We start from the raw sequence: 16,568 nt of genomic DNA, 5'->3' as shown, positions 1-16,568 counted from the left end.
CACGTTTTGAGTATCTCACAAATGGTGAGACACAGGTAGGCACACAGGATAGCATAGAAGGTTGGAACCTGGGGTCCTACACCATCTTGAGGCTTCAGAGGAAGAATCTCACTATGCAAACCAAAAAGGACAAGGACTAAGACACCTACCTTCAATGTTCATTAAGCACCTATTAAAGACTAGCCTCAGTGTTAGAGCTTTGATGTAATGCTTCTTAAACTTCGAAACAGTTACAAACACAGGGCCTCCTTTAAATGTGCTGCAGACCGGTGGATTCATTTATTTACCACGTATTTGATATTAACCTCTGTCTCAGTTTCTGCAACTGCAAGATGGAACGAAGCGTATCTGTATAAATTGTCAGAATTAAGCTATTCATCTAAAGAAGTCTGGTATTATAGTAAGCGCCCAGGAAATATCAGGTGCTGCTGTTTTCCTATTTTATTACCAGGCGCGGTTCCAGTCCTTTGGTGAGATGGTGATAGAAAAACACAGAGCTCAAGTGTCCGCGGCCCTCTCTGAGATGCGATGACATAAACCCAGGAGCCCCGATGGTCTCACAGAGAGACAGGCTCTCTAACTAGCTAATAAAAACGCTTGTAGCCAGGCCTTTTCCGAGACCCTTGCTGTTCTCCCAGGAATCCGGCCACAGGCATCTGGTGGGCGGCAGGCGGGCTGGGAGAAGGCAGAGGGGAGTAGAGGACCGGGTGGAGGCGGGTTGGGGGCGCGGCAGGAGGCGCGGCCAGAGGAAGAGCCCAGACGGGTCATGCAGACCAGGTTCCCAGGGTAGGGGCGCGGCGGAGTGAGGGTTGGAGAGGGGGGGGCGGGGCAGGGCGGGGCGGGGCCGAGGGCAGTGCTGGCAGCTTAGAGGCTGAGAGCTGCCGGGACCTTCGCTGGACCAGACCGCGGAAGAGCGAGCCGAGGTCGCCGCCATGCTCGCGGCGGTGGGCTCCCTGGCGGCTGCCTTCTGGACCGCTCTCCGTCCCCGCACTGTCCTGTTGGGGGCCGTCGCCTTTCTCTTCTTTGCTGATTTCCTCAAAAGGCGGCGCCCGAAGAACTACCCGCCGGGACCCCCGCGCCTGCCCTTCGTAGGCAACTTCTTCCATCTGGACTTTGAGAAGGGGCACCTGTCGCTTCAGAGGGTAGGAGTGGGCGAAGGTGCCAGGGCCGCGTCCTGACCCTGATCTGCAGGACAAGGGCCATTCCGGGTACCGAGGGCGGGAGGCTGGGGGGCTCTGAGGCTAAAGAGGGCACCCGGGTAGCTTTGAGCCTCGCTCTCCTCACCAGCCACCGGCATGATTCCACTTCTAGGGATGAAATTTTGTTAACTGTTTACTATTTAAGTGTGCCAGACACGATATGTTCTTTAAGTCATTTAATTGTGTGTCTTGTTACATATTATTGGGACATTATATTTATAATATAATCACTTTGTATTTTTAATATTATTATCCTTGGGGGGAAAAATCCGGTACTTTCCCTCTCGGAGGCTCCGTTTCCCATGTGTGAAATGGTGATACTTCTACCTAAATCCTCACCGCTTTTCAACTGAATTGCTCCCATCCCCACAAGAAATAAGCCCCTCACATTCAGCCTTCTCGCCCTGCAATCCAGTCTCACTAAAGTAATCATTTTAAAATGTCATTCTTCTGCTTAGGCTTTCTCAAGGCTTCTTGCTGCTTCCCAGCTTTCAGACTCCTTAGGGAGCCACTTGGAAATCTTGCTGTAGCCTCTTTCCACTTCTTTATAATCATCTTCCATCAGGGCTGCCTAACTGTGGCCACTCTGAATTCCTTAGAATTCCCTCCAACATCCAGCACTTTCTCAAGCATTTTCAGCTGCTTCCCTGACTCTCAGCACAGGTACCTTGCTGACAGACAACACTGTGATAGGTGGGTGTGAACATTAAATAAAACAATGAATGGTCAATATTAATACAGCTTATTATAGGTGCCCAACAAATAATAGTTCCCCTTTCCCTAGAAATGCCTGGAGCACTTTAAACACAAGCCTATAATATAAACTCAGATCAGATGGAGAAGGTTTTTATCACTTTCTGGGAGAAACACACATTTGGTACAGGATTAGTCTACAGAATTTTAAAGCTAGGCACCTAAACCCGTACCCTTCTTTAATAAATGTGTTGTTTAATTTCCAATATTGGGAGATTTTCCTGTTTTCTTTCTGTTAGTGATTTCCAGTTGGAGTCCATTATGGTCAGAGGACATATTTTGCATAATTTCAATTTTTTTAAAATAAGTTAAGGTTGGTTTTATGACCCAAGATACAGCACCATGCATACTTGAAAAAATTGTGAATTCTGCCGTTGTTGGGTGGAGTGTTCTATATTGTATGTCAATTAGATATAATTAAATGACTGCGTTCTTTAGTTCTTCTGAACCCTTGTTGACTTCTTGTCTACTGATTCTATCAGTTACTAGGAGAGGGTTGTTAGCTTGTTTTTCTATGTCTCTAGTCAGTTCTGGTAGTTTTCATTTGTGTATTTGGCAGCTCTTTTAGATGGTGTATACACATTAAAATTGTTATTTCATCTTGGTGAATTGGCTCTTTATTATGTAATGTCACTCTTTATCTCTGGTAATTTTCTTTGCCTGAATTTTACTTTATCTGATATAATATAGCCACACCAGTTTCTTCTGATTAGTATTTGCATAATATATGCTTCTCCATTCTTTTACTTTTAATCTACTTATACCCTTTTATTTGAAATGAGTTTCTTGTAAATAACATATAGGTGGGTAATTTTTTTTCATTCTGCCAATATCAGACATTTGATTGGTGAATTTAGATCATTTATATTTAATGTAATTATTGATTTGTTAAAACATAAGTCTGCCAATTTATTATTTGTTTCCTATTTTTCACTTTGTTTTTTACTCCTCTGTTTCTCCTTTCCTGTCTTCCTGTGGGTCACTTGAACATTTTTTGAGAATTTCATTTTAATTTTTCTATAGTGTTTTTGAGTATATCTCTTTGTATTGTTTTTAAGTGCTTGCTGTAAAGATTACATGCTATGTGTACATAACTTATTGCAATAAGTATCAACAGTTTACCACTTCAGGTGGAATACAGACACCTTAAAACTCATTAGGTCCTTTTACCTTCCCCCACTTTATAATATATAAATTGTCTTAAATATTACCTCTACAGACATTGAGAACCACCTCAGACAGTATTATAATTTTCTTTTAACTGTCAAACATGATTTGTTAAATTCAAGAAGAGACGATTAGTCTACAGTATTTACCCATTTATTTACCCTTTCTGTTGCTCTTTCTTTCCTAACTGAAGAACTTTCTTTAGCTATTCTTTTAGAACTGGTCTGCTGGCAAAAAAAAAATTATTTCACCTTCTTTTCTGAAGTATATTATCACTGGATATAGAATTCTAGGTTGACAGTTTCTTTTATTAATCCCTTGAAAATGTGCTACCTCTTTCTGGCCTCTCTAGTTCCTTATGAGAAATCTGCTGTAATTTGAATTGTTGTTCCCCATGAGTAATGAATTGTTTTCCTCTGCATGCTTTCAAGAAGTTTTCTTTGTTTTTATTGGTTTCAGAGATTTGATTATATGTCTTGGTGTTGAATTCTTTGGATTTATTGGGTTCACTCACAACTTCTTGAATCTGTAGGTTTTTCTAGTACCAAATTTGAGAATTTTTCAGCCATTATTTCTTCAAATATTTTTTCAAGTCCATGTTTTTTTCCTTTCCTTCTGGTACTCTTTGGCACTGATTGCACAACTGACAGATCTTTTGTTATTCTAATATCAGTCCCTGAAGCTCAGTTGTTTTATCTTTTCTCAATCTATTTTCTCTGTGTTGTTCAGCTTGGACACTTTCTATTGATGTCTTCAATTTCACTGATTATCCTGTCATTACCACTCTGCCACTGAGTTGCTCTATTGAGTTTTTTGTTTACATTATTGTATTTTTCAGTTCTAATATTTCTCTTTGGTTCTTATGTACATTTTCTAGTTCTTTGTTAAGATTTTCTATTTAAAAATTTTTTTGAGAGTATAATTGTTTATTGAAACATTTTCAATAGCTGGTTTAAAATCTTTATCCTATAATTCCAACATCTTTATCATCTCAGTATTAGTTTCAACTCATTCAATTTGAGTTTTCTCTGGTTCTTGGTAACATGGGTAATTTTGGACTATATTCTGGACATTTGGTGTATTTTGTTATGTGACTCTGGACTCTATGTAAATCTTTTATTTTGGCAGATAGTCAATCTGTTTATGTTCAGAATGTTCACTTTTGTGGATTGTGGTTCAAATGTCAATTTAGGTTATAAAGTCTTTGCAATGCTATACTGGTCTACCGCACTTATGTGTTGTCCACCCCGATAGGACTCCAACCCACCTTCTCATCAGTGCAGGCTGGAGAGAATGAGGTTGGGGACAAAAGATTGGGGCCCCTCTGAGTAGGGTAACCTCTTCCTTACTGCAGGGGGTGGGGGGAAGTCAGTAATCTAACCATATCATCTCCATGGGATACAGGTGCCTCCTTATTTCTGTAGAGTGGTAGAAATCAGAATTTTGCCCACTGACTACTTCAAGGAGTCTCTTTACTGTAGTTCAGGGGTGATAGTGACAATTCAGCTCATAGAATCATCAGGGAAGGGGCACCGCCTTATTGCAAAAGTAGGATGAAGGCAAGTTTCCATGCATCTTCTTCACTGCTGTAGCCCCTCATTAAGATGTGGGAGGGTCACATCTCTTATGGTATTTGTCTCCAGAAAAGGAAGGTAGAAAGGTTGAAATGTTCTGTCCTGGTGGACCACCCTTTATCTGGTCCTTTGACTACAGAGAACAGGGTTTTATTGGTGTTACTTTTTGTATGTGTCAGTATCATGATGAGGAGGAGGAGTAAAATGGGATGCTTTTACTCACTCTTGTCTGGAATTAGAAACTTGGTCTGTGCCCTTGTTTTACCATTAAGATAGATATGACTAAAGAGGTTACATGATTTGCCTCATGTCATAAAACTGGCCAGGGATGAAACTGAGGCTAGGGTCTTATCTCTGGCCCAAAGATTTTTCATCAGAAGTGTTAAATTTTATTTTATATAGGTTTTCAATGAAATATTTTTGGCTGTAAAAAAAATGGAGTTAAATGGTGTGATTTAGTTGTAATTAAATTTACATTCCAGCAATTTGGAAACATTAAGTACCTATCATTAACTACCTATCATTACCTATCTATCTATCTTTACTTACCTATCTATCATTACTTATCAGCTATAACATTAAACAAGGACTTGGACACAGGACTATTTGACTCATATACCTATTCTCTGACTTATGCTACCTGACTTTTCACGATGTAGTTAGAGGATAATTGACTTACCCAGGGGTTCATTTATCCAACAGACATTTATGAAGTGCTTATTATATGACAGGCACAGTACAAGACAGTGTATGATGAAATGTGTGTTATAAACTTTCAATAACCAAATGAGATATCATGAGGTGCGATCACTGTGAATGGGAAGCCCTGGGGATAACCTCTATAGAATGTTGAAATAAATTTGGCAGAACTGGAAAGAAATGTTAGGCAAGTGGTTATATGGAGTAAAGTGGACAGGAGATTTTTAAATGGGAGGAAGTGACATGAGCTAAAACAAAGTGAGAGGGCCGTGAAGAAACTGGCCTATTTGTATGGTGTGATGGGAACCATGAACCATTCTTGTTTTCCCCCTTTTTTTCTAAACTTCCTCTACCACAGCTATATGTGCATGTATTTAAATAAGAGAAAATCTTATTGGACTAAAGTGGGAGAATGGTAGATAAGGTGGATAAATGTATTATGAGGATATACATTAAGCTGCTTATAATAAAAAGGCCCCAAAATACAGTGGTGTAAAAAAGGAGTGAAATTTATTTCTCTCTCAGAAGTGAGTTCAGATGTAGGCAGGAAGACCAGGGTAGGAAGGCTGCTTTGTACCACAAGGCCATCCAGAAACCCCAGTTCCTTCTATCATGTTGCTCTCATCTTACAACATCTTCATGTATGAGTTCCAGTCCATGGACAGGGGAAAGGAGCAGGTGGTGAGAAGCAACTTTTCTTTAAGGACATGACCCAGAAGATGCACACATCACCACTACTTATGTCCCATTGGCCACACCTGGAGAAGCTGAGAAATGTGGTTTTGATTGGAAAGTCATGTGGCCAGCTAATATTTAGGGAGCTTCATCACTCAAAAGGAGAGAGAGAATATCTTCATGCTTTCAGTTAAGGATGAGACATACAGAGAGAGTTAGGAAGAGCCCAAATGTATGACCACCAGCTAGGCACTAAATCTCTGTGCTTCTTTTTCTGAAAACAAAGAATACATTGTAGGGTTATTATAAGAATCAAACAAGTTCATGAATATCAGTTTACTGCCAGGGTGCCTAGCACATAGTTGATGCTTCTTTCTATATCTATCACCCTCCTCCTTTCTTCAAAAATTTATAGTAACAAACTCAAGGAAAAGCCAGTTGAGGTTGCATACCCTGTCTGGCCTGATTGCTGTGTGGGCTGCATTAATCCACTCTCTGGCCACTTCCCCTCCATTCCTTTGTCCAGATCTAATGAGAGTCCTTTTGCTAAAATATACTCCCAAATATATCAATAACAATAAATAATTTTATAATTTTTTTTAGTATTATGGTTACTTATCCCCACCATCCCAACGATGGGAATTAGTAATATCCCCCATTTTATAGATTTGGAAACTGGGACACAGAGAAGTTAAATAACTTGACCGAAAATCACATAGAAAGTGAAAGCAGAAGCTGGATATAAATGGATTTGTATGACTTCAAAAATCCAAGTTCTTAAGCACTCATTGCCCTTACCTCTCCTATTCAGTTTTCTAGTTGCAAACAAAACAAGATCCAAAATATTTCACTTGACACTTGTATATCCTTGGTCTAGCTCACATTACCTTGCCAGGCTTGTTTCCCCTCTCCGTACACAAATGAGAAGGTATTTTTTCCCAGAAACCTATCCTAGCCTTTGGTCCCCTTATGTGCTTCCTGCTTTCCCCCATTTAATAATTTATTGTACAGAATGGTAATAATAAGAACTGGTTACTTATCTGTATGCCCCATTAGATTGGGGGCACCTTAATATTAAGGACCTGTACCTCCAGCACCCGGCCTTGACCAACCACAGGGTTAGTGCTCTTTAATGAACCTATATTGCAGTCAGAAAAGAGAGCTCGCTTGTTCCTGAAAGCCCCCATTTTCCTGTCTTTGCATTGGTGTATGCTATTCCCACAGCCTAAAATCTTTGCCTTCACAACACATATCCTTTTTCAGGTACCCACACCTTCATTTACAATCTGGCCCAAATATCAGCTCCTCTTAGGAGCTTTCTCCCGTACCGGGAGTGGAATTCTTCTCTTCTTTCAATAGCTTCATGCCCCTTGCTTCAGCATTATAACATATATCATCTTCCACTATGCGTTAGTTTTTTTCTGTAGTCAGCCTTCCCCGAGAGGCTTTGACACTTCAGGAAAACACCATAGCATATTGATCTCTGTATTGCCCTCACATATAACTTAGCAATGTCAGAAGGTGCCTGACAACTCAGAAAGCATTTCATAAAGACCTGTTGGACTGAACTTGAATCTGATTTCCACAGGCTGTTCCCAGAAACCTAGCATAACCCCAAGAACTACCAGTGAGACCAATATTATTAGCAGGAGTTCAGAGACCCCAGGGGACTGGTGAACTGCATTTATGCATAAATGTATTCATGTGTACAGGGTTTTGCTTTACCAGATCCATGACATACTAGATTTTTGAAGGATCTTATGACTTAAAAAGTGTAAGAAGTGTTATGAAGCTTTATTCCCTATGTCCTTAGGTTTCTTTTTTGTGCTTCATTGGATAGAAACGCTTTGTAACTATAAAAGCAATACAAATGCATTGAGTGACACATTTTGAAATACAGTTTACCCAGTGAGAGAGAATCTTAGCTCCTTGAGCACAGAGCTCAGTGCTGGTGAGTGTTCAGAGGAACAGACACTCTCACCTACTGCTAGTGGGAATAAGAATGGATACACTCTTCCTTTTTTCTTTTTTCTTTTTTCCTGTCTTTGTTCTGTTGGCTTTTGAGTTTAAGAACTTAAATTAAGTAGAATCTTCCTCAACTTTATATCTCGTGGTTCAGTCTCTTGTCTCACTAACTCACCACTTCTAATTTTTTTTTATTCTAAACATTTATTTTGCTCTACTTTATTATTTAAATGCTTCATTTTACATTTGGAATATTTATCGTTCATATGAAATTTCCTGTAACCTATTACTTTTATTTGCCTTTTATAGCTACTGTGCTATTCCTTTTCTCTTGATCTTTCTATTTTCATTTCTGATTTTAAGCCTGTTTTAGCCCCCTGAACCACCTTTTTTTTTAATTGAAGCATAGTTGATTTACAATGCTATGTTAATTTCTACTGTACAGCAAAGTGATTCAGTTATACATATATACAGGTTCTTTGTTATATTATTTTCCATTATGGTTTATCACAGGATATTGAATATTGTTCCCTGTGCTATACAGTAGGACCTTGTTGTTTATCCATCCTATTCATAATAGTTTGCATCTGCTAACCCCAAACCCCCATACCATCCCTCTCCCACACCCTGCCTTAGCAACATGTCTGCTCTCTATGTCTGTGAGTCTGTTTCTGTTTCGTAGATAAATTCGTTGTGTCAGTAGTGTCATATTTTAGATTCCACAAGTGATATCATACAGGATTTGTCATTCTCTTTCTGACTTACTTCACTTAGTACGATAATCTCTAGTTCCATCCATGTTGCCACAAATGGCATTATTTCATTCTTTTTATGTCTGAGTAATACTCCATCATACATATGCACCATATCTTCTTTATCCATTCATCTTTCAGTGGACATTTAGGTTGTTTCCATGCCTTGGCAATTGTGAATAGAGTTGCTATGAACATAGGGGTATGTGTATCTTTCTGAATTATAGTTTTGTCCAGGTATATGCCTAGGAGTGGGATTCTTGGGCCATATGGCAACACTAGTTTTAGTTTTTTTGAGGAACCTCCATACTGTTTTTCATAGTGTCTGTACCTTCCTACATCCCCACCAATAGTGTAGGAGGCTGAGCAACCTTATTTTTAACCTCTTTTTTTTCCCTTACACTGTCTTTTTCTTAAGAACTTGTTTGTTTTGTACATCGAAATGTATTCTCTACCTTACAACGTCTTCTCAGATGACACTGGGACTTACATTTACCTCCAAGTAGAGCCATTGGCACAGTGACTGGCATGGTTACTTAAGAATTGGTAGACATCACCACCGTTGGTACCAGGGCTGCAGGAGGTCCTTTGATGTATCCACGTTTACACAGTTAATCATGCCATAAAAATGTTTGATGTAGTTCTGTTGGACTAGAAATATACGTGGGCAGAGAGTTGGTAAGAGGTGAAACTCTGTAGAAGTTCATTTCAGTAAACACTACTGGAGTGCCAAGTCCCCTCCAAGAACAAGCTGAGATTCCAGGTTGTATACATTGTCAGTTAGGAGTCCTCTAGCTTAACCTGAGATTTTCAGCCATTCCAAAAATATTTTTACTGTATATTCTGAAATAGTCAAGAAATCCTTTCTGTAAAACCTAAGAAGTTCATCCAGGCATTCAGCATGATGAAATAAAAAGTCTTGATTTATGCAGACCCATTCCTGCCATTTGTTAGAACAAGACGTGCACTTTTAGAGGCAGACCAGACTAAGATGGAATCTTGGCTCTGCTCTTTCTAACAAGACACACTTACTGTGCTAGTGATGAACAAACATGGATGGAAGACTGTAGACCAACAAGACAATGGAAAGATGAAGTTCAGGCTTGGTCTTTAATATGGGAGCAGGGTGGTGGAATGAGACTAAATCCATGGTATTTGCTCTGAAGGGGTGACACAGTCCAGGGAGCTTGAGGTGACATGGGAGAGCATAAGTGCATGGCAGCTAGGGAGGTGGGGCCACAGATACCTGGAGGAAATGAGCGCTTCTGTTTGATACCACAGCCTTAGTAAGACACAGCCCTGCAGTCTGCAGGAATGGGCAGGTCTACTTAGATTTCTCTCTTGAGTAAGCATGTCAGGGAAGACTTTGATTTATGATCCTTGACTGCGGTCCAAGCTGTATTTGCACATACCTGAACATTTGTGTACACTCCTGACACACCCACACACTCTTCCATTCTCTCTCACTCTCACTCTTCCTCTCCCAGCTCCCTCACCCTCATTCTCACATTCATTCTGTCACATCCACTAAACTCTAAGGTCCAAGCACCATCTCGGGTTCATGGCTTTGTTCTTAAATCTTACATAATGCTTGGCAAATTTCACCAACACCCAATAGCTTTGTCACCTTGGCCTAGTTACTTCTGCTAGGACTCATTTTTCTTACTGAAAGACAAGGAAAATCATTACTACCGTAAGGTAGTTGTGAGGTTAATGAAATAAAATGTGAAAAGTTCTTATCATGGCACCCAGTGGACGTGGTTGTCTGTGACCATCAGCTCCTATCTCTCGCACATCATCCCTGTGCTCTTGTCCTGTCTGTCACATGAGCAAGTGCTTCCATATCCCTTTGCACACAGAGCCCATTCATTCCCCAGAGGCTCGAGTGGCTGTCTGCCAGGTACCAGGGAACAAAGTGCCTTTCACATCGCTGCTCTCATTCTTCTTCACAGAACCCTTTGAGGGAAGAATAATTTTCTCCTTTTATAGCTGAGGCTCCGAACAAGTGAAGCAACTTTCCCTAGAGCTCACAGCTAGTCAACCATAGAGTTAAGATTTGCACATGGCTCCAGAACTAGTGTGCTCTTCTCCATACCTGGTCCCAGCCCTATAATGAATTTTTTGTCACCTAGAACATGTTGAGGAAGGGGACATTCTCTCCTGGTTAAACAGATATGATTTACTAAGAAGTCCATGTTCACTAAACATATCTCAGCCTTCTCTGGTGAGTCACATGTATGAATTCTCTCCCTTCACTAGATTTTAAGATGCTTGCAGTTAAAGACCTTGTTTATTTTGTTAAATCTTTTGGCCTTATTCTCAGGACTAATGGTGGATACTCACTCAATTCGAGGAAGTTGAACATATGGATGAATGTTTATAAGGAATGTCTGTGTCCTGTAGTGGATTCAGCCCGAGTCTAGTTGAGAGGAGGAGAAATGGAAACAGGTAGAAACATCCCCATCAGACCATCAGACCTAAGTGCACACACAGGTGTGCACACAGACACCCCCTCCCCCCATCTAAGCTCCCACAGCTACACAAATCCTCTATTCCTGGACACACAGACATGTGCATATTCTGTGACTATTTTACTATTTTTCAGTTTGTGAAGAAATATGGGAACCTTTTTAGCCTGGAATTCGGTGACTTGCCTTCAGTTATTATAACTGGATTGCCCTTAATCAAAGAAGTCCTTGTCCACCAGGACCAAAACTTTGTGAACCGCCCTATAACTCCTATTCGAGAACGTGTTTTTAAGAAAAATGGTAAGTTTCTTGACTAATATAAGATGTGTACGTTTGATATTCTTGTAGTCTGTGAAAGATGCCTTTGTGACTGTAATTCTCCAACACTCCCAGGGACCAGGCCCATCATAAAATTCCTGCCCCTAAAAGAAGCTGAGTGGCCACATTTCCCTGTTACAGACACCCCCTCAGGGAACCTGGCAGGGTTAGCCCTAATGTCAGGAATTTGAGAGAAGCTGCATCACCTGCATGAACTCACTCTGGCTGCTTTAATTAGTAAGTATTCACATCACTCAGTGATGTGATGTGTTTTTTAAGAAAGGCAATGCGTTCTCGCTTTCTCTTTCTGCTTTCCCATTCAGATCTCTTCCCTAGAAAAATGGATGTGGATCTGCTTCCTCCTGCTGATTATGTAATCCCTTCTTGCCTCTAGTTCCTTATGCTCTATTATTAAGGCTGTGCCCCACAAGGTATCTTAACCCTTCCACCTATATTAGAAGAGTTTGGCATGAACACTTAAAAATGATCATTAAATAAACGAACACATTTAAAAATCTAAATGAAAAACTCAGATTTATTCTTCTACCAAAGCACCATATTTTTCAGGTGCTTCTCAATTCCTCTTTGAAATATTTCATCCATTAACTCTACATCCATTCACTCTATTTATTATCAACCATGTGAAGCCCAGTGCTAGGCACCAGTGCCAGAACAGTGAGTAGAATGACAAAATCCTGTTCTTCTGTAACTTACATTCCATTCAGGAAAACAATATCAATTACTCTAATAATTTCAGGCCTTAACTGATAAGAGCAGGGTGCACTTCTTAGGTATATCTAATCTGATTCAGAGACTCAGGAAAAGCTAATGTAAGTAGATGACACATGTGAAGAAGCAATCAGTCAGAGGGAATAGAGTATGAAAAGTCTCTGAGGTGGGAAGAATGACAGTGAACTGAGGAATTGAAAGGTGGCCAGTGTGGGAAGCACAGGGATTAAATGGAGATAATTAAATGGAGATGAAGGTGCTGAGTTTGGCCAGGAATAGTTCATGCATCTCCTTGTTAAGGATGTTGCTTTTTATCCTAATAATAATGAAAGCTCTTGAACGGTTTCAGTAGAGAAAGGAATCATCGTACTTACATGGTACATTTTAAAGACTTCTTTAGGCTGCAATGTCAAGAATGGAATAAAGGCAGCAAGAGACTATTGCAGCATTTTAGGTTAGAGAAGGTGGTGGCTTGGACTAGGGAGATGGCAAGAAATGACACTACAGTAGGTTAGACCAGGAGAGTGGCCGTGAAGATATATGGATTTAAGATATTCAGGAGGCAAATCCAATGAGATGTGATGACCTAGACAGAGAGCGAATGAGGTATTGAGGTAGCTACCCAAATGGGTAGGTAAAGGAAAGGAGGAACATTTGGAGGAGCGCAAGGTGTTGGCTGGTCTGGGTGGGGCGTTGTATATGGAGCAATCATGAATTCAGTCATAGAAATGCTGAGTTTGAAATGCCTTTCAATCAGCAGAGTCAAGCATACACTTGTATGTATGTCTGGAGCTGAGGGACAGAAAGAGCTAATGAGATTTCCCCCAAAATGGAGCATAGATAAGGGGAGAAGAGGCTTGCAGAACTTGAATGGAGAACTAGATCATTTTGAAATATAATAGAAGATGAATTAACAAAAGACATGGTAAGTTCTCTGCAGTCAGAGAATTAGGAGGAAAATTGGAAGGTGTCACGTCCTGGGAAAAGAGAGAAGAAAGAAGTGTCTCATGCTGCTGACACATCGAGATGAGGTTGAAAAGGATCCTGGACTGGACAGCAGGGAAGGCCATGTCCTTGAGGTGGTAGAGGCCAAAGGCAGATATTAGAAGGAGTTGAAGAGTGCTCTGGAAGTGAAGAAATTAAAGAAGTGTGGCCTCACCTGTATTATGAAATAAATGATCATCTACTGAACACACCAAGATGGTTTTTTTTTTCCTTTGCCTGTGTTGTTCTTTATGCATAGATTTTTCACTCTTTCATGCTCTTGAATGATTCATTTATTTATTTTTTATTTTTTATTTTTTTGCGGTTCGCGGGCCTCTCACTCTTGTGGCCTCTCCCATTGCGGAGCACAGGCTCCGGATGCGCAGGCTCAGCAGCCATGGCTCACGGGCCCAGCCGCTCCACGGCATGCAGGATCTTCCCAGACCGGGGCATGAACCCGCATCCCCTGCATCGGCAAGCGGACTCTTAACCACTGCACCACCAGGGAAGCCCCTGATTCGTTTATTTTTTAAGGTCCAGCTTAGATAAGATGTCTCCTAAAGGCCTTGCCTCCTTATGAGTATGGATTTTGTCTGATCCCTAAGTCCATTCTTAGTATGTTGCATAACATAATTACTTACAGTTACTTATGTGACAAGTAATCAAAACATGGGCTTTGGAGTTAGGCAGAACTGAATTTGAATGCCTGTTCAGCTGCTTACTAACTCTGAGACCTTGCAGAGTTTCCTTTTATCCCTTATGCCTCAGTTTCCTTATCAACAAAATTGTTGGGAAGGTTGGCAGTTATGATAGGACCTACCTCAGAGAGGTCCTGTGAGTGCTAAATTACACAATGCATTAAAAATGTTAAAGTGTCAGGCATTAGAAGCAGTCAGTAAATGCTAGCCACTATATCTATTGCTTTGGGATTATTTCTCTGAATAGTTTTCAAGAGCCTTAATGCCCTTCTCCTTCCATCCATCTGATGCATTATCCCCCATGGCTCTTGTTGGCTTTCTTTTCATAATGTTGGCTTTCTTTTTCCCAGGCTTGATCATGTCCATAGGCCAGGTGTGGAAGGAACAAAGAAGGTTTGCCCTGACAACGCTGAAGAGTCTTGGTTTAGGAAGGAAGAGCTTAGAGGAGCGCATTCAGGAAGAGACCCACTTCCTCATCCAGGCAATAGAAGAGGAGAACGGTGAGTGTGTCATAGGACAGGTGCAGGGAACTGTGGCTCATTCATTCACTAACCAGGTGATTAATAAGAGTCTACGTGTCTGTCCTGCTCCCAGCACTGTGTAGGGCACTGAGGGGATAACAGTGAACAGCTAACCATGACCTGCCCTCATGGAGCTCAAGAATTAAGAATAAGATGGGCATTAAACTTATTATTGGTTTTAAATCCTGGTCATCAGTTTGACTTCCCAGGCATTGACTGAATACTTGCTGTATGTTAGACCCCGTGTTGGGTGCTGGGGCCACAGTCTCAGAGGTGGTTCTGTAGGCAGTATGTCATATGTCATGTAGAGTAGACTCTCAGAGAAAGAGAAGGAAACCAATCTGAAGGATCCATCGCTTCTTCTGCCTCTAGGACAGCCTTTCGACCCTCACTTCAAAATCAACAATGCAGTTTCCAATATTATTTGCTCCATCACATTTGGGGAGCGCTTTGACTACGAGGATAATCAGTTCCAGGAGCTGCTGAGGCTGCTGGATGAGGTCACATGTCTCGAGACATCAATGTGGTGCCAGGTGAGGCAGTCCTCACTTCCTATCTTGGATAAGGATATTGGGCTGATGTCAGACACAGATGAGCTCTTCCTTTTTTTTTTCAAGCTAACATATAACCTTTTAAAATTTACTTTAACACAAACATGTTTGTAGTCAATCTGTTGAATTTAGTATTTTACATAATATTGTTAAATATTGACTATAGACAAAGAACGTTTCTAACATTTGTGTAAGGTACAAAACTTTACATGAAGTGCGCCTATGTTGTTTTCTTTAAAAAGCACAATATTGCCATCACCTTTGTGTCTCTCCTCTCCATGTCCCTCCCTAGCCCTCCATGTCCATCCCCCCTCAGAAGTACTCTTCTTTGCCTGACTGTCCTTGGCACATTGTTTTCAGATTCATATATTAGTTGCACTTTAAAAAAATCTGCTTACTTTTCTATTTTATGAATATGACCCTGTTTGTTATTCTGTTCCCTATTAATAAACACTTGGGGGATTTCCAGTATGGGGATTTGGAATGAACATTCTTGTCAATCCTTCATGTGGACACATCCACTCATTTCTCTTGCATTTACACCTGTAAAAAATACTTAGTTTTCCCAGGTGGTTGCACTACTTACATCTCTATCCACATTTGATATTATCAGTCTTCTAACTTTGTAGGGTATAGATTTAGAGGGGTCAAACTCACCCCATCCTTGGTGGGCCCTGCTCTCCACTTTTGTCCTGCCAGTGCTGTGAGTCTGTCAAAATCTCTACACAGCTTCTTGGCGTCTCAGCAACATTTCTGGATTTGGAAGACACTTCTAGGGGAAAATCAGCCCCAAGGGTTTTATTTATTCTTAACAAGTATCTTTAGCTGAAGACTTATGGATCCATCACACCAATACTGATAAAGTAGTTAGCATGATTCCTGGCACATTAAAGGGGCATAATGAATGTGAGCTATTATGATTTATTGTCAGTGTTATTTTTGAATAATGTTCCTTGTTCTCACTTCTAACCGTGGTAGCCCCCCATCCAGTGATTCCAGTTTCTTCCCTCCAGTTAAGACAGAACCTAGGAAGTCATGGGAATTCAGTGGGTACCCGGCTGACTGTTCCCAGGGAACAGAAATCCTGGGAAGGTAGGATGGGGCAGTAGGGCAGGGGTAAGAAGCATTTCTTAGAGACCCAACATAGACCAGGCACTTTGATGGACAACTCTTCATACTTTATCTCAGATAATTTTTTACAGCAGTCCTTTAAAGATGAAATGGATCATCCTGATGCGTGCAAGCAGATATGGGAATATGTAAGCACATCCCATAGGAATCTACTGGCTCTGTGTCAAGTGCAGTATGGATCTCATGTCATTTAGTCATGAAAATAAACATCGGGCCCCACTGGCAGCTAAACTAGCCACAAATCACATCATTACTACTATTATTATGACTATTATTACCGAAGTATTATAGCTAGAAAGAAACAGAGCTAATTGTCAAACCCATGCCTGTTTCATTTAAAATCTAGGCAACTTTCTATTACCTTATGCTATCTATTTTCTACTA

General features: G+C 40.7%; 1 protein-coding gene across 2 annotated transcripts in view; it reads left to right on the top strand.

Annotated features, from left to right (window-relative positions):
- Positions 1-920: 920 nt before the first annotated feature.
- LOC132480173 (cytochrome P450 2J2) overlaps positions 921-16,568 on the top strand; it is a 31,122-nt gene continuing 15,474 nt past the window's right edge. For both annotated transcript variants that reach the window (XM_060084141.1, XM_060084132.1), the window contains exons 1-4: positions 921-1,142; positions 11,390-11,552; positions 14,332-14,481; positions 14,875-15,035. In XM_060084141.1, coding sequence (XP_059940124.1) covers positions 933-1,142; positions 11,390-11,552; positions 14,332-14,481; positions 14,875-15,035 — 684 coding nt within the window. In that variant the 5' untranslated portion in view covers positions 921-932. The remainder of the gene's footprint in view (positions 1,143-11,389; positions 11,553-14,331; positions 14,482-14,874; positions 15,036-16,568) is intronic.

This window comes from Mesoplodon densirostris, chromosome 2 (assembly GCF_025265405.1).
Source record: "Mesoplodon densirostris isolate mMesDen1 chromosome 2, mMesDen1 primary haplotype, whole genome shotgun sequence".
Taxonomy (NCBI): Eukaryota; Metazoa; Chordata; class Mammalia; order Artiodactyla; family Ziphiidae; genus Mesoplodon; species Mesoplodon densirostris.
Note: the sequence above shows the minus strand (reverse complement) of the source record. Positions and strands in the feature narration are given on the sequence as shown.